This window comes from Caretta caretta, chromosome 7 (assembly GCF_965140235.1).
Source record: "Caretta caretta isolate rCarCar2 chromosome 7, rCarCar1.hap1, whole genome shotgun sequence".
NCBI lineage: Eukaryota > Metazoa > Chordata > Testudines > Cheloniidae > Caretta > Caretta caretta.
Window position 1 is genome coordinate 12,970,702 of NC_134212.1, and position 24,951 is coordinate 12,995,652.

The 24,951-nt window shown below is 39.4% G+C and overlaps 1 protein-coding gene across 13 annotated transcripts in view; it reads left to right on the forward strand.

Annotated features, from left to right (window-relative positions):
• The window catches only part of CHL1 (cell adhesion molecule L1 like), a 195,929-nt gene that overhangs the window by 163,376 nt on the left and 7,602 nt on the right, over window positions 1-24,951 (forward strand). For 10 of the 13 annotated variants that reach the window (XM_048857096.2, XM_048857094.2, XM_075130263.1 and 7 more), the window contains 8 exons: window positions 1,145-1,367; window positions 4,898-5,013; window positions 5,174-5,378; window positions 5,758-5,880; window positions 7,334-7,513; window positions 18,428-18,589; window positions 19,306-19,437; window positions 21,959-22,031. In XM_048857096.2, the coding sequence (XP_048713053.2) occupies window positions 1,145-1,367; window positions 4,898-5,013; window positions 5,174-5,378; window positions 5,758-5,880; window positions 7,334-7,513; window positions 18,428-18,589; window positions 19,306-19,437; window positions 21,959-22,031 (1,214 nt within the window). Of the gene's footprint in view, window positions 1-1,144; window positions 1,368-4,897; window positions 5,014-5,173; window positions 5,379-5,757; window positions 5,881-7,333; window positions 7,514-13,504; window positions 14,602-18,427; window positions 18,590-19,305; window positions 19,438-21,958; window positions 22,032-22,143; window positions 22,223-24,951 lie in introns of those variants that run through there. The other 3 variants (XR_012669187.1, XM_075130261.1, XM_075130262.1) reach the window with 3 other exon arrangements.

Sequence of the window (24,951 nt, forward strand, 5' to 3'; positions counted from 1 at the left end):
AAATGTAAACAAATGGTCTGGCAGCCTGCCAGCTGATTACCTTAATGGGCCACAGGTTACTCACCATTGGTCTAGTAAGCTGAGTGATTAAATCCAGTTTGCAGGTATGCACATCATAAGACTCACAACTGGTAGCTTTATTGGCCGTCTTCACAATGAACAGCTATGACCAATCTGATTATCAGGCCTCTACAACTGCCCCATCATTTATTCATCTCCTCAAGTGCACTCCCCCACAACAACTGAAGTAAATGGCAGCCTTTCCATTGACTTCAAAGGCTGCTAGATCAGACCTTATAGGGCCTAGTGACTGAATTATCCTATCAATAAGGGCTAACACCTCAGCTTTTTGATGAAAAATGGCTTGTTTTTTGTAAATGAAAACGTTCTGTGAAACTTTTCATCTCTTCCTAAATTTTCTGATTTTTCAACTAAAAAACCGTCAACTGAAAAAAATGCTATAAAAATTGAAAAGATTTTATGAATAACAAACAAACAAACTGGTTCTTTCTAAAATTTCTACAGAAAAGCCATACCATTTTCCAACCAGCCCCAGCTGACTCCATTTCATAGATTCATTCTTGTCTTATATCACGAAGAGTTTCCTCAACCAAGCAGTAAAAAAAATAAAATTGGAGTACAGCTATTTATTACCCATTAAGTGTCTAAATCTAGTTCGGTGGAGTGAGTGAGTGTGTGTGTGGAGGGGGGGGAAGAGGAGTGGGAGTCGGGGAGGTTGGTGCATATTTAAGATTTTACAGGATAATCTAAATTTTAATGACCCAACTAGCTGTGCCACATAAAAATTTGAGATAATTTGTCTTTTACTTGTAATGAAGATTACATATATTTATATTACCATAAAACTAAGAAAACGTGTCGCAAAACCAATTAGAGCATTCTATATGTAGAAAGATATGCTTTAATAATTAACCTGTTTTAAATCCAGCTGTTATTCCCGCATGCTGTTCTAAAAATCATAACACTTTTCTTATAGTCATCTTAAAAATAACATGATGGGGAAGGTCATTTTTTTCTTGCAAAATATTGCAGTGTACTGCTTCAAAATTATTCTCCACTTAATCTGCCATTTTATGATTATAGCAACAAAGGCAGCTCAGTATCCCTTTAACTTCTTTTGTAGCCATTGAAACCCATGGAGCAAAATGGACCGGGACTGGAGTATAAAGTCAGCTGGCGACAGCAGGGAGTAGAGACAGACTGGAACGAGGAAACTGTAAAAAAACATTCCTTGACATTGAGGAATACTCCTACCTTTGTGCCTTATGATATCAAAGTCCAAGCTGTAAACAATTTTGGATCTGGTCCTGAACCAAATGTTACCACTGGATATTCAGGAGAGGACAGTAAGTAACTGAAACATTTTTTGTAAAAGTATATGGTGTAGATGATTCTTACATTGCAATATAAATGGATAACAAGTATTATTTGATCAGCTCGCAATTAAAAATGCTTAAATGTCACTCACTAGTGATCAGCATGTTGGAATACTAAAAGAAACAGAATTACTATGTGTCAGTTTCCTTACTATGAATTTTAGCTATCAAGGGCTTCATTTTCAGAAAGGTCAGTTATGCTTGCATATACCAAAATGAGTGTACGATTGCTTGTCTAAGTTGTGCACCTAATCATGGCTCCAATCCAACAAAACATGTTTAAAGTTAAGCACTTTAATAGCCCCATTGACTTCAGAAGGACTATCTACATGCTTCAAATTAAGTATGTGCTTATGTACTTTGCTGGGCTGGGGCCTAACACATTCATCTCAAACTACAGGGAGTAAAATGCTCTACAGGTAGATGCACATATTCAGTTTGTGGGCATTTTAGAATTAAAACAGAGCATAGAGACCATTCAGCTTTTGTATGCCAAAAAGAATGCAGGAAATTGCAAAAAGAAATGATGTATGCCCCTTCAGTGCACTCCTGGGGTGCAGGGTATCCAAAGGCAGCAAGAAAGAGGATGACTATGGCTCTTTGACACAGTTTACAGAATGGGCCAGCGACACTGAGGAAAGCAGGTGGCACTATCTTTAAGGATCCCCCCTGAACATCGAGGAATGTGTCAACACTAGAGTTGCAGTGTTTTCCAAGTAATATCACAGCCCTGCATGTGCAGTAGACACCTCAGTATATTTTACATTCCATATTGTGAGCACATTTTTGTCCATGATACCAACACACCTATCCTTTCTGTATTATGCAAGAAACAGAGTACTTTCTCATGAAATGACCTTCACAATCATCCCTTTCAAACTGGATCTATTTGTACTGCTTCTAATTCGTACAGTTTGCAGCCACACCAATATTCCACTCAATATTATTGCTTTTTATAGAAACTACTCTTACAATTGTGAGACACAGAGTCCCCGATTTTTAAAGGGATCCCAAACAGGTCTCTAATTTTGCAAGTGCAACTTTGATCTTTCAAATAACTGAGGATCCAGTTTTGTTCCTGTCATAACTGGAGGCCACTTCTCAAAGTGAGGTCCACCACTGATAAAAATGTTCTTTCCAATGTCTGTACTATGTCTTTCTTCTTAAATGACTGTCTTGATACAAGCAATCAGCATTCGTGTCACAAACATCTGTTCATAGATTTGAAGCCCCTAAGGGACTGTTATGATGTTTTCCCCAGTTTCCCACATAAGCATATTTCATACTCTTTTGTAATATCAGCATCAGCTGTGATACCAACAGTCTACCTGTACCTGCCAATCCCTCGCACCACAGTGCTCTTTAGTAATCATGTTCCTCCAATGAACACTAATGCAAAAATTACAACACTAGTGCAGGGTCAAAGCTGGTGGAGTTAATACAAACATGCTTCTGGCTACTGTAAGATTGTAGAAATCCCTGCTACAATATCTAGACTATTGGACAATAGTCCCTCCAATCCCCCCTGACACTATATCATAATTTTTCTCCCTTCTGTTGCTTAGAGAATCAATGTATAAAAGACATTGGGAGGATTATACGTTCCCCAGCTGCAGTGATGAAAAGCCAAGATTTCCTTCAGTAGACAAGCCAGTTAAGCAAGGGAAGCAAAAAAATCTTTTTAGGATTTAGGGATTGAAATCAATGAGGGAGTAAACACCAGTGTAGCCAGCTAGCATAGGGAGCCAAGATTCCCTGATACAAATAACAAATGCCCAATGCATTAGTCATTAGCAGCAGGGGCTGAGGACTGCTGGCAAGCAAGGGTCAGAAGTGTCTACAAATTGTACATCTTTCAGATTTTGCAGATTAATTTTATTATGTAAAGTCAGGCAGTTTTCATCCCATGTCTGAAACCTTCAAGGTGTTTCCTAACAGAAAAATAGATGGCCAGCTTGAATGGCCTACAAAAAAGCCTGCAAGGGATTAGCCAACTGAGACAACTGTTTACTTTATCACTTATTCAAATGGACAAACAACCAAAATCCTTCTTTAATCCATCATGCTGTGCACTAGCAACTGCTGAACTGAATGATCTTATAGATATTACTGTTCCTCCAGCCTCTTTACTCTGACTGCCTCTTGACATGAACTTCGTCTGTGCCTAGCCCCAATAGGTGCTATAAAAGCTATCATTATCGTCATCCTAACATGAAAAAATGGCCCAAAGAGGAAACTCTTATGGACATTATACAAAGAAACTAACCCTCAATTAGGTTTTGTTTACAGATTCCACTGAATGACCTGTTCTAAGTAGATGAGTTATTAATGTTTGCAAAGTAGGTCTTTTACATGGCCTGCAATTTTTGTCATATTTCATTTTTCTGATAGTTTGTTAATTTAAGGCCTGACCCTGTAAACACTTACTACTGGGAGTCTAAATAAGATTGTTTATGGTAGTAACCAATACCCATCCCCTATTCCCTGGTAGTGAGTGTGGGGTTAGGGACATGTGGCTTTTCACAGTCACAATATTAACACTGAACATCATATCATCTGGTAGATAGTGAAAGTAAGTAAAAAGGGAGAATTCTCTGTATGTGTTCAGTTTCACTTGCAATATGCTTTCTATGGACCTGATCCTGTATTCACTGATGTGGCATTGACCCTGGGTCTAGGTATTTCAGGTTCTGGAGTAGATTTCTTGATGTTCTGTGGTGATTAAAACCCTATTCTTTAACCAGTTGATTTAGTTAAAAGAAAATTGCTTCCAGAAAGAACTCTAAGATTGCTTTTTTGAATGAGGCGTTAATCATAATTCTTTTTTTATCCTCACTGATACAGATGTGATGGCCTCCATTTGGAACTGAACTGGGGGAATCTCCAGACTTAAAAGCATGAGTCTCTATAACTTGAGCCAGGTTGGGTAGCTGTGGGACGGACGCTATGATCTTGTCTACACTTGCTTACCTTTGCTGTTGCGTGTAGGATACGTGTAACTACACGGCACAATGAAAGGAAGGCTACATCCATACTGCCTGCAGTGTGTCGCTACACGTGACAATGAAAGACACTGACAGTGGGGAGGCAGTGTGGAAAGACTCCGGGGAGCTGCCAAAGACTTTTCCCTCTGCCAGAGACTTTCACTGTGGCAGGGAAAGATTCCAGCACTCCCTGCAGCTGGAGCCTTTCTCTGTGGTGGGGAAAGGCTCTGACAACAGGGAGGCTGTGGGACACTACACTGCTAAATATAGCAGTGTAGATATCAGAGACACTGCTTTGGCATGTAGAGACCCATGTATAGGGCACACACTGTAGATTTCAGGCATGTAGGGCACTCTACTCGCCTGAGCAGTGCCTCACCATCTGTGCTATTGTTTCTACCCATGCTAGCTGGGCATGCAGTGTCTGTACTCTACACGCCAGCATAAGTGTAGAGCTACTCTTTGAAAATAAATCCTAGGGAGTATCCTTAGTATGTAACACCTACATATTTACAGTTCCAGATGCTGCTCCTTCAAGTGTAATGGTGGAAGTGATGAATAGTACGCTAGTTAAAGCGATCTGGTCCAGCATTCCAAGAGACCGAGTTCGTGGACACTTAAAAGGATATAAGGTTGTCATAATTTATTCTTTATATAAACAGATGTCTTTTCATGCTGTGTTGGGTGAATCCTGTCTAAGTTTAAAGCAATTGCTGTGAGGTTGGGGGAAATCAATGCAGTGTTCATCCCCATAGAACTTAATCTGTTACAGAATTGCCTTTCTCAATACAGGTCATTTGGTGGAAAATAAGGAGTTTGCTAGATGGAAAACATCATCACCCAGATAAACACTTCCTAACATTTACAGGAGACAGAAACTATGGCATGATTCCTGGTCTAGAGCCATTTAGTGAATTTCACTTAACTGTTTTGGCTTTCAATGCAAAAGGATCTGGACCTGAAAGCTCTCCAACTGTATTCCAAACTCCAGAAGAAGGTAAGAAAAATTAAAATATGGGGATGGAAGAAATTAAACGAACATCTTCCTTGAAACCAGACCAATTAATTCTACTAAAAACTCTGTGTGACTCTATATTATTATGCTGGCATTAAAAAAAGTGTTTAATATGATTATCCAATAGAAGGGTCCAAGTCTATGCAGTAAATGGCAGTTAACAAGGCTGAGGACTCTCAAAAGGTGTTTAGCAAGCATCTTGCTGGATCAGACCCTAAGCATCTAGCATATGTTGACTGAGAATGGAGAATTGTACATATTGGATGAAATTATATGCCATACTAACAGGAATGTATGGAGACTCAGCTGCTAAGATATGATCTACATTCAGTGAAACTAAGCTAATTCCTATGTTTTCCAGTCCCTGAACAGCCACGTTTTCTAAGATTACTAAACGAAGATAAGGATTCTGTCACTTTGTCATGGGGACTTCCCAGAAAACCAAATGGCTTCCTTACTGGCTACATTTTGCAATATCAGATAAGTAAGTACATGTTCTACTTTGATGTAGACTTTTAGCAAATAGATCATATTTAAATCAAACATTATTTTAATATAAAGTTATTTAAAATAGACAGTAACTTAAAATTAATCCTTTTAAATTTTAAGTAACAACTTGTTCATCACAGAAAAAATGTTCCAGAATTACAGATTTTAGTTTAGCCTGCTGGGGGCAGGCGAATTCCATTTTCCAGGGAAAAAGGATTTCAGCATGTTCTTTTTCTGTCTAGATAAGCCCAAAGTGCAATCATGATACATTCAAAGACTCTCAGACTAATCAAATCATGTAATACATGTTTTCAAATTCACAGACAGTTAACCCAATAGTTAAACAGCACATAGAATATTTATAGCTGATTTTAGAAATGCACCTGACTCTTCAAAGAAGAAATAATTTGTGATGATAATTCATGAGTCGTGTGCATAGGCTTAGAATCTTTAAACACACATAGTTGGTACAGCTGGGCAAATAATGCAAACTTTTTCTGGTGAATATTTATTCAGATTTTTTAATGATTTCTCTTCAGCAAATTCTCTCCCCCTGTTTGTAAAAACCCTACATTTAGAGTCAGGGTAATTACTGCTGAGTCGTGATCAGGTGGGTCCAATGATATGTAACCAGGAGATCAAGGAAATAGAAATGTTTCTTTGGGGCCAGAAGGAGCTAAGGAGATAGAACAGATATGGTTCTGGAGCAGCCAAGCTTAGGGAGGAAAGTTTATGTTGAATTATTGATTATGAGTTACCAGTACAGCCAGACACTGGGGGTAAGTTTGGATACTAATTCAATGTACTCTGTTGAGAATGGAGTGGGCATACAACACACGTCGCCAAAGAACTTGTTTGTTGTGAACTTTTTGCTCAGCACTGATCCTTACTAAGGCAACTGCACTCTTACTTTTGTAGTACTTTTATAGGGGTGGTGGTTGGATGCTCTCCATTTTTGGAGAGGGCCAGCTATGGGTGTTCAAATGGCCATTCCTTAAATAGCAGCCAGCTACTATACTTTCTGGAAGCACCCCATAAACTTGCATCGTGACTGCAGGCCTACCAAAGTTTAAGGACATGGGCAGATGTTTGGGAGCAAAATGAAAATCCAAGAACAGTCTCAATTAATGTGCATTTAGGGTTCTAGACACACATTTTGCATAGCTCTAAAACTCAGGCCTTTCTCTTTTTTCAGTAACTAGATCTCTAGAATCATAGAGCCTTTTCAGCTATCATAATACCCAATTGTGTAGTTGATTGATTTAGACATGGTAAATCCCATTTGAAGACTCACAAATGTATCAGGGTAGTAAGATATACATTTATTTAAAGTACCATCCTTCCTACTTACTGTAAACTGCATCTTCTCCATCAGCTTTCTTGACACATTTGCATTTTGGTAAAATTTAGCTGCCATGCCTGACTGAACTCTATTGTTTCTCTTTCAGTAAATGAGACAGATGAGATTGGAGCATTGAATGACTTCAATATTACAAACCCTTCGACTTTCAGCTGGAGGATTTCAAACCTGAGCTCGAGCACCAAGTATAAATTCTATGTGAGGGCCTGTACTATAAAAGGCTGTGGGAAACCAATCACAGAAGAAGGACTAACAATGACAGAAGGGAGTAAGTTAATGGGGGTATCACTTAATGATGAGGAGTTTTAATGATAATGGAAAGTCCATTGAGAATACTCCAGCTTTGACATTTTCCTCTCTAATTAGAGGAAATTGTTTGCTTTGAAATTTGCTTTGCCTTAGCACAATCAGTGAACTTTTAAATGTAGGAACCCAGATTCTCCAAACACACAAAAAAGGTTTAGCTATTGCGTATTACTATACAGCAGCTTCAACCAACCAATCAACTCAGCTGATTTTTATCAAAACTAGCCGTTAGCTTTTAGTAACTACTAACAGGAAGTTGGAGAACAACAAAAATGTGTTTTCAATAATATTATATGGCTATATTCTGCCCTTAAATGGACATTTTGGATTCCAAGAAATATTAATGGAAGCCATGTGTTGTCATTTGAGGGCAGAATTTGGGAATCCCACAAATCAAGATTAACATAAGGCTAACAGTAGTGCACTTGCTCCATACATAGCATTATTTTCCCATAAACTAACACAGTGAAATACATTTGTAGGCTACTTGCTGTCCTCGTAAAGCTCTACCGTTCGATGATTTACAAGAAAATTAGAAGAACAAGCCAGTCTGTCTCATTCAGCTGAAATCAAATACACTCTGGTCGGGAACTCTGAAAGTTCTACTGTACCAATGAACAAGTTCCTAGATATTAATCAACAATAATTGCTTTTGACATACCACAGGAAAGGACAAAGAAAATGTGATAAGCAGAAATGGCCTGGCTTCATCATTTTTAACACCGATAACATTGTAACCATGAAATTTAATATCTTAGCTGACTTTCACCCTGCATAGTCTCTTCAGGTGCTGAAGTCAAAGCACAGTTCCTGGCAAAAAATGATTCTTAATCCAGTGAATGTAGCAAGCCTGATTTCAGGATCCAGTTACTAAGAAGCGTTTAAGGCCCCGTCCGTGAAACAGAGACACCCCATTGCCTTTTGCCTTCTTCCACATGATTTAATCCTTAATGAATTTTTGTGCCTAAAGACCTGGTTGTGCATGCGATTCCTCTCAGTATCCTTCCGAATCCATGCATGGATCTAAAGACAAATTTCCCGCTTTTGCATCCCACACAGAATGTCCAAAGATTGCCTATCCAATGATGAAATCAGCAGCTCATTTAATTACATCTCTCGCACGCACACACACAAACACACACACTCTCTCTCTCTCGCGCTCTCCTTGGACTTCAGAAAATCTCCTGAATACCTGCATACCTGCAGTCTGTGAGAAATTATTTCCATGAATCAACCTACCCAGACCAGAGTACAGCGTCCAAATCTGGGTCCAGGATTCCACCTCTAATTCCACACATAAACATATTCCCTTGTTCATGAAATGACTCAGGACAGTTCTTATGATACCAGCAGATACCAAGGTGCAAAATATTCTATTATTCTCCCTTTGTAGTTCATGTGGACTCCCATCATCAAAAAGGCTTGAATGATAATGCTGCCCTCCCAGACCCAATACCTGATAGGTAAGGTTTTCTATCACAGACCAGTTCTTATTTCATTTAAGCGACCAGACTCACCCTAGGCTGGGTTATTCTGCCACCTTCTTCCCCTTAGGTAACTGGCTGTGGTTGTATTACTATATTGATCATAAGGCTGAACTGATGCCTTTTCACTGATCTAAGTCAAGCCCACCCATACACTGAATATGTCCTCCAAAACCACTGTACTGTGCAGCTGTTTCAGGGCCAAGCAGAATCTGATGCTATATTAATAAATGGCCTCTACTTCCAGCATCCTTTTCATTCCCTGTTTATTCTACTATTAAGGGAAGTGTGACTTTTTTGCTGGTAGATGAGATTAATGGCTAAATTGAAAAAGATAATTTAAGAAATCAGATTAAAATGGGTTAGAGTTTTGTCTTTGACAACATAATTTATATATATTTATATATATATATATATATATATTTTATTTTATTTTAATTTGATCCCAGAAAAATACAGTGCTACTTCATTAGCCATTTATTCTTGTATTCTTTGCTGAGATCTGGAGGCCTACATTTGGTCATTTAGGATGTTGTTATTAATTTGCACAACCCTGTGTAACACTCTAGGTTTTAAAAGGATCTTTGTTGGTAACTCTGTCAGTAACATATGGCTAGGAAACATGCAAAATTGGAATTTTGACATTTTAATTTTCCCATGTTTTCTTTCTTTTCTTTCAAAAGATTTTGTTGGCAATGGCAGCAAGGGATTCTACTGAAAGTCAGAGTGGCAGATTGCACATCAAATAGAACAGCATAATCTCTGTAAATTCTAAGGGTCCTATTCTGCTGTTACTTTTGTGCCCTATTACACAAATTTTTCAAGTAATCTAAAGGAGAGCCACCTGATAGTACCAGTTTCAGAGTAACAGCCGTGTTAGTCTGTATTCGCAAAAAGAAAAGGAGTACTTGTGGCACCTTAGAGACTAACCAATTTATTTGAGCATGAGCTTTCGTGAGCTACAGCTCACTTCATCAGATGCATACCGTGGAAACTGCAGCAGACTTTATATATACACAGAGAGTATGAAACAATACCTCCTCCCACCCCACTGTCCTGCTGGTAATAGCTTATCTAAAGTGATCATCAGGTGGGCCATTTCCAGCACAAATCCAGGTTTTCTCACCCTCCACCCCCCCACACAAATTCACAAATTGTACCAGCAGGAGAGTGAATTTGTGTGGGGGGGTGGAGGGTGAGAAAACCTGGATTTGTGCTGGAAATGGCCCACCTGATGATCACTTTAGATAAGCTATTACCAGCAGGACAGTGGGGTGGGAGGAGGTATTGTTTCATATTCTCTGTGTATATATAAAGTCTGCTGCAGTTTCCACGGTATGCATCTGATGAAGTGAGCTGTAGCTCATGAAAGCTCATGCTCAAATAAATTGGTTAGTCTCTAAGGTGCCACAAGTACTCCTTTTCTTTTTGCTGATAGTACCAATGTCCATCCTTAGATACAGCACTCCTGCTTACATTGAAATCCCAAAGGAGTTTTTTGTAATTATCTGAAGGCTAAATTTGGTCCAGGTTCATTTAAAGTGTGCAAAATCTGTGCCATTTGGCTGAGGAAATCACACACATTTCTGTGACTTCCTCATTTTTCTGAGGTGAGGAATGGCGGGCATGCAAAATACAAAAAGGGTGATAAAATGTGTAACTATCTCAGTTAAACAAGTTACACAGTCTCTCAAAAATGGAGTGTTTTCAAAAGTCAAGGCATATTAGTTAAAGTTGCCCAGATTTAAAGTGGCAGATTGAAAGTGTGGTTCTACTGTGGAAAGAGACTCTATAAAATAACATTATCGGCTCTGGTTTTTATTTTGTCTCTGTGATTCCCATATTCAGTGTGCTCCATTTTCAAAGAAAAATGATCTACCTCCCCTATCTATTTTAGGGCTTCTGTTAGCTCCCATTACTCTAGTATATCCAGCTGTCATAGGCTACATTGTGGGCTTTGTAAAATAAACTGTCCCGGAGAAGTACAGCTGTCTGGGTGGGTTGTGAATATGCATTCAGTCATGTTTGGCACCTGGCATATTTGACCTGACAATATAATAGCTATATTAAAGTAAATACTCATTTGTTTTCCATTATAACTGAAGATCATTGAATTTATGCATTTTAACCTCAGGGGAGTAGGTTGTGCAGGTTGTCCTGTAAAGAGTGGCAGGTCCCAAAGCTGCTTTTCATACCGCAGTTCCATGGTGGACTTCTGCATCACAGCACATGGGGAAGTGGGAAATGAACCGGTTGGGCTAGGGGCAGGAAAATCTTCCGCATTTTCACTCAATGGGCTAGAGCAGCTTTCTGCAGTCATTGCATGTCCTGGTGTGGAGAGAATTCCCCGTCAGCCCAGAGCCTTGCTTGAGTCAGAAGGAGCCAGTTCTCCATAGTTCCTTTAAAATGTGGTTCTCCTCTGCAATGTGTGTGTGTAGGGTCAAATCCAGTGCTATTAACCAATGGTCTATAGCAGGGGTGGGCAAACGACGGCTCGCGGGACCCTCCTGCCCGGCCCCTGAGCTAGGCCCCGGCCCCTCCTGCGCAGCCTCACCTCGCCACGCCGCCAGCGCCATGCTCTGGGCGGCAGGGTGAGCTCCTGGGGCAGCGCGGCTCCACAGCCCGGACTGACCCGGTGCTCTGCGCTGCGCGGCGGCGGCGTGGCCCAGCTCCAGCCAGGTGGCGCAGCTGTCGCGCCGCCAGCCACCGGTGCTCCAGGGAGCGTGGTTACAGGGCAGGGGAGTTCGGCCGGGGAGCGTGTGCATAGGGGTTGGGGCGGTCAGAGGGCGGGGAACGGGGGGGGGGGTGTGAATGGGAGTAGGGGTCCCGGGGGGGCAGTCAGGAAGGAGAGGGGGGTTGGATGGGGTGGCAGGGGGTAGTCAAGGGTGGGGGTTCCGGGGGTAGTCAGTGAGAAGGGGTGGTTGGACAGGGCAGTCGTCCTGGGGGGGCAGTCAGGAATGAGAGGAGGGGTTGGATGGGTCGGCGGAGGTCTGGGGGCAGTCAGGGGACAGGGAGCGGGGGGGTGTAGATGTGCAGGAGTCCCGGGGGGCTGTCAGGTAACAGAGGGAGTTGGATGGGGTAGGACCCCTGGGGGGGGGACGGATAGGAGGTGGGGGCCAGGTCACGACCCCCTCCCCTATCCGGCCCTCCATACAATTTCTGAAACCCGATGCAGCCCTCAGGCCAGGAAGTTTGCTTGCCCCTGGTCTATAAGGAGCAGGTCCCAAAGGTAATCCCCCATGCTTACCCTGCATGTCACTACCCTAACACCAATAGCACTAATAACTAAATCCAGTATGTAATAAGCAGTCATTAGAGGGGAAGATTTCTTAAATCAGCATTCTAATGGAAGTGAATATTTAGTGACAAAACCCAGGTGAGATGCTGAGGCAGAGGTGGTTGAGAAAACACTATGCAGAACTTGTGCCTTCTGAGTTGCATGGAAGAGTCATGGGGAACCACAGGGAACACTCCATTTGTACAGAAGCTCAGATTAAGGCCTTTCATTGCTAGAAAAAGATGACTCACAGTCACACTTGAAATGAATCCTTTTTGGGTTACCGTGGGTTCTCGAGTTTCTTTTTCAGTCACCTAGAGAAATTATTATTCAATCAGTCAACATAGAGTTAGAGGGGTTTGTTTTGTGGGGGAGGAGGGGCCAGAGGGACAAGGTGGGAGGGAGGTTAGGTGTAGAACAGGGATAATTTTGATTGGAGAATTTTTACTAATGGTGGAAATGACTGCCGCTCTGTAACATTTGCATTACATTGCAAAATAAATTTTAAAAAAATAAAGTTTCAAAGTTAAATTATATTTTCAGTTTGATGTTAAAATGAATGACTGGAGATTAGCAAATTGTTATTAAGGATCAGCAGTTTTTCCTCTGCTGTGAGAATTATGAACCCTGGAGTTTATAGCTTTAACGTTGTTTAGCTTTTAGACTTTTTTTGTATCTTTAGAGAGAGCTGATTAAATATTATGGGCTTATCTCAGGCTTAACTCCATGAAAGAATGTGTGCTGTCTCTGTTTAGAAAATGATTATTACTTCTACCTTTTTTATTCAGGTAGCATTTCTTAAACTGCCCCCAAAACATTGACATAAGAAAACCTGATGATCAATATTGCTATACGTGTAGTTAGCCACCTGAAATGATATACAACATAACATTAATATATATTTTAAATGGAAAGAGAAACTCCTAAAAAAAATAGAACTAAATCCCCCTCTCATATATTGTCATCTGACTCAACAATCTTTGTTGCCAAATTTCATACTATCCAGAGCTACCAGTGAGTTGCAGCATTGACAAAATACAGAATTATGTATGTTACAATGATTACTGTACATACAAAAATCCAAGTGTTAATGAAAAATCCACGCATATGAAACAGTAACTATCACTAGAATTTTCAAAGGAGCCTAAGGAAGTTACATGTTCCAATCTCATTACATGTTCCAACCCCTCAGACAGAGACAAACACCTACAAGATCTCTATCAAGCGTTCTTACAACTACAATACCCATCTGCTGAAGTGAAGAAACAGATTGACAGAGCCAGAAGAGTACCCAGAAGTCACCTACTACAGGACAGGCCCAACAAAGAAAATAACAGAACGCCACGAGCCATCACCTTCAGCCCCCAACTAAAACCTCTCCAGCGCATCATCAAGGATCTACAACCTATCCTGAAGGATGACCCATCACTCTCACAGATCTTGGGAGACAGGCCAGTCCTTGCTTACAGACAGCCCCCCAACCTGAAGCAAATACTCACCAGGAACAACACACCACACAACAGAACCACTAACCCAGGAACCTATCCTTGCAACAAAGCCCGTTGCTAACTGTGTCCACATATCTATTCAGGGAACACCGTCATAGGGCCTAATCACATCAGCCACGCTATCAGAGGCTCATTCACCTGCACATCTACCAATGTGATGTATGCCATCATGTGCCATCAATGCCCCTCTGCCATGTACATTGGCCAAACTAGACAGTCTCTACGTAAAAGAATAAATGGACACAAATCAGACATCAAGAATTATAACATTCAAAAACCAGTCTCAGAACACTTCAATCTCTTTGGTCACTCGATTACAGACCTAAAAGTGGCAATTCTTCAACAAAAAAACTTCAAAAACAGACTCCAACGAGAGACTGCTGAATTGGAATTAATTTGCAAACTAGATACAATTAACTTAGGCTTGAATAAAGACTGGGAGTGGATGTGTCATTACACAAAGTAAAACTATTTCCCCATGTTTATTCTCTCCTCCTTCCAACCCGCTGTTCCTCAGAAGTTCTTGTCAACTGCTGGAAATGGCCCACCTTGATTATCACTACAAAAGCTTTCCCCCCCCCCCCGCTCTCCCCCCCCCGCTCTCCTGCTGGTAATAGCTCACCTTACCTAATCATTCTCACTACAGTGTGTATGGTAACACCCAGTGTTTCATGTTCTCTGTGTATATAAATCTCCCCACTGTATTTTCCACTGAATGCGTCCGATGAAGTGAGCTGTAGCTCACGAAAGCTTATGCTCAAATAAATTTGTTAGTCTCTAAGGTGCCACAAGTCCTCCTTTTCTTTTTGTGGATACAGACTAACACGGCTGCTACTCTGAAACCTGTCATTATAATTCAGTGACAGTTGGGCACCTACTTCCCTTGGGCTTCATTTAATATCCCAGCTTTAGAATACTAACCTTTATGACATCTCTCAAGATCATGATAGTAGCCTCTCATAACATAAGGTATGATCCAACTCAATTCTCTTTTGCCACCCAACATTCTGACAGACTAAAAACACAGTTTTCTTAGCCATATAGAATAACATCCTAATGGAATTATTTCTTGAACTATGACCAACTGATTGACCGGCCTCCACCACTACCGCATCATTTATACAACTTCTCAGGCAGCCTTCTGCCCTCTCAAGCCACACTGCTGATCTGCACATGTACTGGGAGCAACTCTGCAAGCCCTGGTGTACATACAAACTTTTCTTGAACCAGGGCACTGGTGATCACCGACTGCTATTCTGAGCATCACAAGTATTACCTACTGAATCCTTTCTGTAGTTAAATACAATCACACCTATCCCACCTGTTACAGCCCGTAGAACTGTGGCCAGGAGCAAAAGGTAAACAGAAATGGTGGTAAGACAAAATGAGCTAGCCTCTCTTCTGTTCTTTGTCCAAAAGTCCAACAACCCAAAAGTCAAAGTGGATGGTCTAGGTGTCAAGCTAAGCAGGATGGCCTACTAATTTTCATCTAATGGATTCTAAGGATGTGAGGGTAATTGTAAATTACCAGTAAAAAAAGATCCCTCCCAATCAGCACGAACTACCTCGTGGAATACAAAAGCCCAGAAGGTAGAGTGTAATTATGATGCATATTTATAAGCTTTTAATAGCCATTCAGTGGAGGAAAACTGATGAAAGTGTAGTTTAACTTTCCATTTATTCCAGGCAGATATATTTAGACAGGTGCTCTTATAAATTAAAATATTACTTGCAATTATAATTCAACTGTAAGATTGCCAATCTTTGTTTTTTAATAAGTGAATTTCATAACAGATGTGCTAACTTTTGGAGAACTAGCACTATAGTACATCTTTAGGGGAGGTTTATCTTGTTTTCCCATTATTCCATAGGCTTCAATTAAAAAAAAAGTATGTTCCATTGTTCTCATAAATCTCTAAACCCAATAGGAATATTGTAAAATTGTAGTTCAGTGTTTAATGTTCATGTGAATCCCATGATATGGCTGATAAATAGTAATGGGGAGATGACAAATGCTGGTGTTATATATATTATTAAAGCTTAAATATATTACTAAAGCTTATTTCCTGTATTGTAGATTAAAAACCTAACCTAACTGCTTTCAGTTTTCTGAAGCTAATTTCTGCTGTGCACTGACCTTTCAGTATATTGAGTAAACATTTCCTTACCAGTAAGTCTTTGTTTCCCCCCCTCTGGATTCTAAACTATTTTTTCTATTCCCTCTACCAACCCTTCCCTGATTACCCATTATTTCTTTTCTATGGGTATTGTACAGTGTTTAGTTTTATAATGCCAACCAGATTTACATGGAAAGAAATCACACACACACACAATCTCCACTCGACTCCTATCTTACAGTTTAGGATACAGAAAATCCTTTATACAACATTGTGGTGCCAAATATCAAAAGTCCTGCACAACTCATGGTGTAAAACTTTGTTCCCAATCATGCAAAACACCCAATCCCTGATCCCGCAGAGCACTTAAGCACATAGAATCATAGAATACCAGGGTCGGAAGGGACCTCAGGAGATCATCTAGTCCAATGTCCTGCTCAAAGCAGGACCAATCCCCAATTTTTGCCCCAGAACCCTAAATGGCCCCCTCAAGGATTGAACTCACTTAACTTTAAATAAGTGAGTCATGGCATTAAAAAAATTGACTTCAAGGGACAACTCGCATGTTTAAAGTTAAGGGCAAATGTAAGTGCTTTGCTGGCTTATGATCTCAGTGAGTAGAGCTACAAGATCAGACCTATGCTGCATACAGACTGGAAAATATGACTACTTTCTCTGGCTGACATCTTTAAGTGTTTTATGGCGTTTATTGACCAACAGGATTAAAGTTCATATAGCAGAGCTTTATTTCTTGTTACTTTATGGGTAGCTTTTTTTATGAAACACATTGTTCTGACATCCTGATTTTACAAAATGTAATTAAAATGCACCTGTAATGTCTTGTTGCTGAATTTGCAGTTTGATTAAAAATTATACCTCAGCTTCATGTAGTTCATTTTGTAAAACGTACCTCTAGATGGATTAAGTTATGCTAATACACTGTGCTTCACCATCCGCATTATTCTAATTGAACATGTTCTGTCTGATTCCCAATGGTTTACTAATTTAGCTACTTATTGTAATATATGTATACTTGCCTTGGAAAACGTATTATGTACAGCTCCTTTAACCATGTCTATTCCACTCTTAATCTCTTTTTTTCTTTTCCTTCAGCTATCAAGAAGGGCTAATCACTCAAAGCTTTTTTGTTTGCTTGCTTACCAGTTTCAATAGTAATCAGCATTGCTTTACTGTCCGTGTTATAAGCGCAAATTGATCGAGCCGTTTTTGAGCTATGCTGTATGTATGAGTAACCATAAGATCCCTTTCATTAGTTAACTTTAGAATGTTCACCAGATAAATTAAGCAAATGAAGACACTGAACAGAAGTAAAAAGGCATATGTTTTAATGCTTTCCTCCAAACTTTAGTGTCTAACACTAGACCTGGGCACCGTTCTACTGAGGCCTGATTTGAAAGCCCATTGACATCAATGATTCTTAGCCTTTCTATAGACTTTAACGGACTTTGGATCAGGCGCTAAATGTGGGTGCTGTTTTATATTCCTTGTGTAATTTTTAGCAAAAGTTACTGTTTAAAATCCTGAAAGAGAGGAACAGTTATGATTCATTCGTATTATTTATACTACACTGTATCCAGGATGAGGGCAAATCCTGCTATCTTCACTGCAGTGAATAACAGTTGCTTCCTTTTGCAATTAGCATGAAATACTTTTTTTAAAAAAACGTACATAATAAATCACTTACCCTGCAGTCCTGGATTCAGGTAAAACATCTGTTCATGTCAAGGAGAGTCTTGAAAGCAAAAGGTGTGCAAGACTGACTTTGTTTGAAAACCACAGAAAAAAATTGATTGCAAATACTTTTCATATAAATAAATATCAGTTGGAACATGTAAAGATTGTATATGAAAATCCATTTGAAACAAAACTTCAGGTATACCTAAAAGAGAGCTTTGCTTATAGCTTCAGTACAAATGTGAAATAAATGGGGACAAGGAGATTTATTGTCTATGGAAAATTTGAGTATAAATCCCAGTGTAATTGTTCCTATGAGAGATGTAATATTATTTCAGGATAACATGGGCCTCAGTCCTGTCCCATTTACTTCAGTTCAATGGAAGATGGATCAAGCCACAGATTGTGTAAATAAACCCAGGCCATATTCAGGTTTTTTTTTTAATTAAGCATTCATTAGTTAAAGCAGATCTATAGTCCTATATGTCATTCCTTCAATATTTACTTTCATCCTGCAAATTTAAAACAAGCCCTTCATAAATCTCAGGATTATTTCAGTTTGACACTGATTTTATCCTGCAGAATATCAAAGAGCAAATACAGAAAATGCTTTTCTACTTTTTCTTGTCTACCTTAAAAAATAAGATAAACTATCCAAAGGCAAATGTTAAACATATCCATGTATGCTGTTTTATTATCACTTGTTATTTAAATCATTTGTAACTGTGCATTTCAGAGTCCTTCTATTGAATTAATAGAATTAATCAATGTGACTTGACTATGTACATTTCATAGGTAAAGGGATCGGGAAGATTTCAGAAGCAGTAAATCCCACCCAAAAGTTTCACCCCATTGAGGCACTTGAGCCTGGTACTGAATATACAGTTCGTCTAGTGACTAAGAATTGGGTTGATAACAATAGCATTTTTGAAGATGTAATTGAGACGAGGGAGAGAGGTGAGAAATGAAACTGTTTAGGGTGATAAATCCATTGTGACAAAACAAGATTATTTTATTTTTAATATTTCAAGAAATACTGACATTACATATTATGTTGTGCAATGAAAGTGTAACAGTTAAATAATGAAATCTTAGCCTCTTCTTGCCATTTACGTCAATAGGAACACGAATGAGTCCATCATTTTTCAATTCAGCCTTGTATTTTGTCTTCCCAGTAGTAAATAATGACACGTAAATAATTTCCAATACATATTATTTACAGGTTTTAGCTACTATGCCATTTTAATAGGGTAGGTGCTGTTACGTTTTACATCTTCAGTGTAACTAGCTGAGCAGTTTGCATGTACCCTAAACACTTTTAACACTATTTCTGTCGCAAAACTGCTTGCATGAGAGGCTATCAATTTTCTGTCCAACTTTCCTATTTGGCATTAATCCTCTGAATCAAATGCTCCTTTGGAATTACTTATGTATATTATGTTGCGGACACTTTATTTACTTAAATGTGAACATTATTCCTTAGACCTATTATTTCTGTCCTGTATTTTTTCATTTTTACATTGAAAATGTTAGACTGAAATCAGTAAAGCAGCAAATAGCGATAGTTTGGTGTGATTCAGGTTTAGTTCAGAAAATATTAAATGGTGGGTTTTTTGGTTAGGATGGTCTATTTTCCTCTTGTTAAATGTTTTTACTTCTCTCCTTTTACAAAGCTTATGCTGGCATTTATGAGGGAATTTCCACCCAAGGCTGGTTTATTGGACTGATGTGTGCCATCGCTTTGCTTACCTTATTGCTGCTAACTATGTGCTTTGTCAAAAGAAATAAAGGAGGAAAATACTCAGGTAAATGACGTCCTTTTTGAGATATGTATATAATAGCAGTCCTTCTTCACACCAATAACTTCTTATTTAAGTGGAAATGCCTCAATATTTTGCCTTCGGTCCCCTAAAGGTTGAATTTATACCAAGTGAAATACAAAATTTGTATTTGTGTCTTTTAATAAATATAACATTGAGTGAATTTAAATAAACATTATACTCAGCTGATGAGATTCTGTGCTCCATTCGTAAGAGGTGCAGCACAGAACACTCACCCAGAGGAGGAGGCACTATGATGGCTTTAAGCCGCCTTTGAACCTTCCTGATCCTGGGCTGCTCCGGGACTCCTCGATGTAATTGAGACAGCCATGGGGGCCTGTGTAAGTTACAACATCCTCCCCCTGTTGCTTTGTGTGCTGCTGCACTGCTCAGAATCTCCATGGGGCTGTGATACAGCCCCACTCCTAGTTCTGCTCCCAGAATACTCCATGGCTTATGAGGGGGTCATTAGGAGGCATACTGATGGCTGCTCTCTGTACTTCCAGTGTAACACTGACAGACCCTGGATGTTGGTGGGCGGGATCAAACCTGGAACCTCTGGAGCTAAATGCATGAGCCTTCACTGCATGAGCTAAAAGCCACATGGCTCTTAGCTAAGGTTGTAGAGCAGACTCATTAATCTCTCTCTAAGTGGTCTTGGTGCCACTAGCAATCTTGTCACTGGTTAACATCTGCTTATGCCCCAGAGCGACCCTACGGGTTTCATTGTTTTCATTAGTGAGGGTATTTTACATGTGATTCAGGAAGCAACTTCTAACAGGGAAGGTTTAGGCCCTGATCCTGTATCACTAAAGTGAGTAGGAACACCAAGTCGATCATCATACTGATAGACGGTCATTTTTCATTCAAGGTCTCACATATGGAAATTTTAAAATTATGCTCTGGCAGGTCCACCCAGTTGTCAGTGATTTGATATGAATTGTAACTTCTTAAATGTCCTCTGACTAGATCTAGTCATTGCATTACTTGGGTTGTTTGAGCTGTGCAATTAGAAATCTCTGTTCTATTTTTCTCCAGATTTTGTATTCCAAATTAAAAAATGGGAATATTAGATATACGATAAGAGCTATGGAAGTGAAAAGTAAAGGCTGTGGGAGTTTGGTAGTATTAGACCGGTGGTGGGCAACCTGCGGCCCGCGGGCCACATGTGGCCCATCAGGGTAATCTGATTGCTGGCAGCGAGACATTGTGCTGGCGTTGACCATCCACAGGCCCCACCACGCGCAGCTCCCAGTGGCCACGGTTCACCGTTCCCAGCCATTGGGAGCTGCGGAAGCGGCGGATTACCCTGATGGGCTGCATGCGGCCCATGAGCCACAGTTTGCCCACCACTGTATTAGACACTACAATAATTTTCATTATACCTACAGGCTATAATGTTAAAATGCTACATATTGCCCCTTACTCAGGTAGGGTTACAATCCAGCCCTATATGTTATTGTTTCACAGTAGTTGTGCTAATATGTTTTTTATTTCATTGAGCACTATACAAACACAGGGGGCCGTGCTAGGGGATCCAGTTGCAGAACTGGGACCCTAACTTGTACACACAGGGCCAGATTTTTATAAAGGTACTTAAGGTGCCTAATTCCCATTGATTTCAGTGGGGGTTTGGGACCAACATTTCTTAAAAGATCTTGTCCATATTCACTAGAGCTGCATGTGTTTATTGGACTAAAGTCTTCTAATTTGCCTTTTTTTGGCATGTGCAATTACCTATTTTATATACCCAGTTACAATAATTGTGTTCCCACAATTTTTTTTTCCTAAATCTAATCACAATTAAACTAGCTAGGATAAAAGTAATAGTGGCTGTAGTACACGTTGATTGTCAGCAGAAATCAGAAAGAAATTTCCCACATGGTACTGCATAATTAGGTTTGTAAACAAATTACATGGATTTACATAGGGTGACCAGACAGCAAGTATGAAAAATCGGGATGGGGGGTAATAGGGCTCTATATAAGAAAAAGCCCCAAATATCGGGACTGTCCCTATAAAATCAGGACATCTAGTCACCCTAATTTTATACCTTCCTTGGAAACATCCTGAATTACCAACTGATAGAGGCAGGATACTTGACTAGATGCACCTGTAAATCTTTTTTTCCAGCATGGCAATTTTTAAATTCATATGCCAACTAAATAGTATTATAATGACATACACATTATGGTTCCAGATATAGCCTGAATTACACAGGAAAGAAATGTGTCTTAGTAAAAGAAATTGTAGGGGCTGCATTTTCAAAGCAGTGTACAAGGATTTAGCTGCAAAACTCTGACTAGGGTCCTTGGGAATTAGGCAGCTACCCCATTCTACACCTCTTGAAAACATACTCCTCTGTGCAATGCAAAACACTTAACTAAATATGTTGCCCTCCAGCTGTAGATAATGATTGACAGTTTTCCCATAGAATCTGCCAAAAATAAAAATGATACATGAAACAGCATGGTGAACAGATCTATTCTTTCTTTCATTTGTACAGTGAAAGAAAAAGAGGATTTGCATCCAGATCCTGAAGCTCAATCAATTAAAGATGAGATCTTTGGGGAATATAGGTAAATATGATCTACTACATCAAATGTTTTTTTCCCCCAGTATCTTCACAAGTATTTATTTAATGTGTTTTTATTATAGCATGCAAGTAACACTATTTTTTCATTTTCAAAGCAAACCCCATGGGAGTGGATGATAATATGAATGTAAAGATATATCCAGAACACTTTAATCCACCCAAGTTATGATATAGGTAATTTTTGATGGAGTAGCCCTATTTTTCCATCTGTTTCTTATTTAGCACCTTTTATATATATTGTTATATAATGTTTATATTGGGCCTAATCCAAAATCCATTGAAGTCAATGGAAAGACTCTCATTGATTCCAGTGGGTTTTGATTGGGCCCTTAGTAACATGGGGGTTGTTCATTCTGCAAAAGAAGAGAGAAAAATTAAAAAGACAGAAAATGGCAAATAAATATCAGTACAGTAGTTTCTATATAAGAAGTAAAATAGTTACACTTGGCTGCATTCAAGACTAATGAGGCTAATTAATTACATTATATATTTACATTACATATGAAAATACATCGTGGTATGAGCCATATTTGAATACTGGTTAACTAGCTTTAAAAACACAAACGTTGCTGGCTAAATCCGGTATGTATACTAGATTATTTACCAAGGATAAGGTTTTTTCATGCATAATTTCATTTTTATTTAATTTTTAATGCCTTCTAATGGGACAAATATTTAGAAAGGTAAGAATGTCATGAGGTTAGTAATTTTCATCCCCAAATACAGCTTGTATTTTCTAGAAATACAAATACTGTATATGGTAAAATAAGCAAGAAATATTTTGTATATTGATTATGAAGAAACAAATTTGGGGGCCAGTTACTGACATCCTTATTCAGTCAACATTACTAATAACTTCAGTAATAGTTTAAGTGAGGATGGCGGAATTGAACTTTTATGTTACTAGCTTAGAAACCCAATCTTGGGCCCAACAATTTGGAAGATTTTTGTAGCATCTACATCTACTTTCCATTTTTCTTTGGTTATTTCTTTTCATGATAGATGAAAACATACTTGAGATATTTTTATATCTCCTGATTCTAATGACCTTCAGTCCCACTGAAGTCAATAGAGTGGGACAGATTAATGTAAACTAACAGGCCAGTATCTTTTGACCAGCCAACAAAATAGCAGGTGATCCTGTGGCAGTGTGAGCACCTCCTATGAGGTGCTGACCAATTTCAACTCCCCCTGAAGTCAATTGCAGTCAAAAGTGCTGATCACAACTTGGAGGAGATGCTTAAGACTTCAAAGTGCTGGTCTGAGAGGGGCAAATGTATGGTCTAATGCCTATCCTGAATATCTGGTCTTGTAACAGTCCAATGTATGACAGTCTCTCTGTACCATTTATACGGAGCAAGAGTGAGAAGACAGCTGGGTTGTTAAGGCTGCCTGGGCTCCTAGAGCTGCAGTGTGAGGGGGTAGCCAGCAGGCAGTGCCATTGCATTCACATCTTGAGAGGTCGTGCGGTGAAGTTGTGCAGAAGTTACTCAATTTTTATGTGCAACTACGGTAAGTTGCATTAATTTGTTGGTTCTCCTGAAATCACTTTAATAGAACCATCTAATTGGATTCTCTCAGTCTCGACCATTTTCTGTTTGGATATGTACGTAAGATGATTTACTTCAGATCATCATTGGCCATGAGCATCTTTCTGGGAGACATAGATATCCTAGAGATACACATGGCTGTACTCTGCTGTCACCTTCTTCATTGTAAAGCCAGTGGAACTCCACTGATTTCAGTGGCGTTACTAGGCAGACATTGGCATAAATGAGAGCAGGAATATGGCCCAGTTGCCTAATATTTTAGGGATTACAGTTAAACTTGTAACATCGTGTCTTTGACTAAAAAATGCTATTGCTTCTTTGCCCATTTTTATTAGTATAAGAATTTCTAATAATATTACTTATATCTCGTGGCAGTTGGGAAACGTCTGTGACAAACTCCCAGCCTTTTTTTAGATCGGAAATGCTGAGCTTTCCAGAATATACAATAACAGGCTCTCATTGCAAGATCTCCTGGGATTTCTCATGCCATTTCCACTGGAGTACCTCAGTCAGAAGATACAGTTTCCTTTAGGCTTCACTGTTTCCAATGCATTTTTTCGTAGCAGCCTTAAACAGGTCCTCATTGCAAATTGCCTCTTTTGACTCCTTCTTAGTAATTAGGTGTTGTGTCTTCTTTGCTATTTTTGCTATGCCTAATAAAAAAGGATTTGAATTAATATAGATTAGCATAAATTTTTTCATTATAGCTTTGCCAAATAACACTAGGTGTCTTTTAACACTTCATTGAATCATTCTTTCATATACATATGTAAATTCAGAGTTTGAGGTTGGAGATGTAATGCTGTAATCAATGTGCAACTAAGCTGTGATGCTGATAGGTTCCACAGAGTTAACTGAAAAATGGAACACATCCTTTGTGAAAAATGTTGCAAAATAACTTTCCCCTTTGTCACGGAAAAACTGGGGTATCATTCAAAGGGAATGGCCCAGAGCTCTGGGCTGGTCAGGGTGTATTTGGCACAAATCCAGAGTCTGGGACCTTTGTGACTCCTTAATCCTTAGGTAAAAAGAAAAGGAGTACTTGTGGCACCTTAGAGACCACAAGTACTCCTTTTCTTTTTGCGAATACAGACTAACACGGCTGCTACTCTAATCCTTAGGTGTAGCTGAAGAGAGCACAGCCTGCCAACACAAGGGTCATTCCAGCAATTAAGGATTAGCCATACACAGGTGTAATCCAGCCACAAACCCTGCATGGGACTGGGGAAGGCTCAATGGTGAATGGTGAATTAAGTGCAAAGCCAGAGCAGCCCAAAACAGATTTGGAGACTCTTCCCAAGTAATTCTAGAGCATATGAAATGATGGGCTCTTTGTACTGAATACAAATGGTA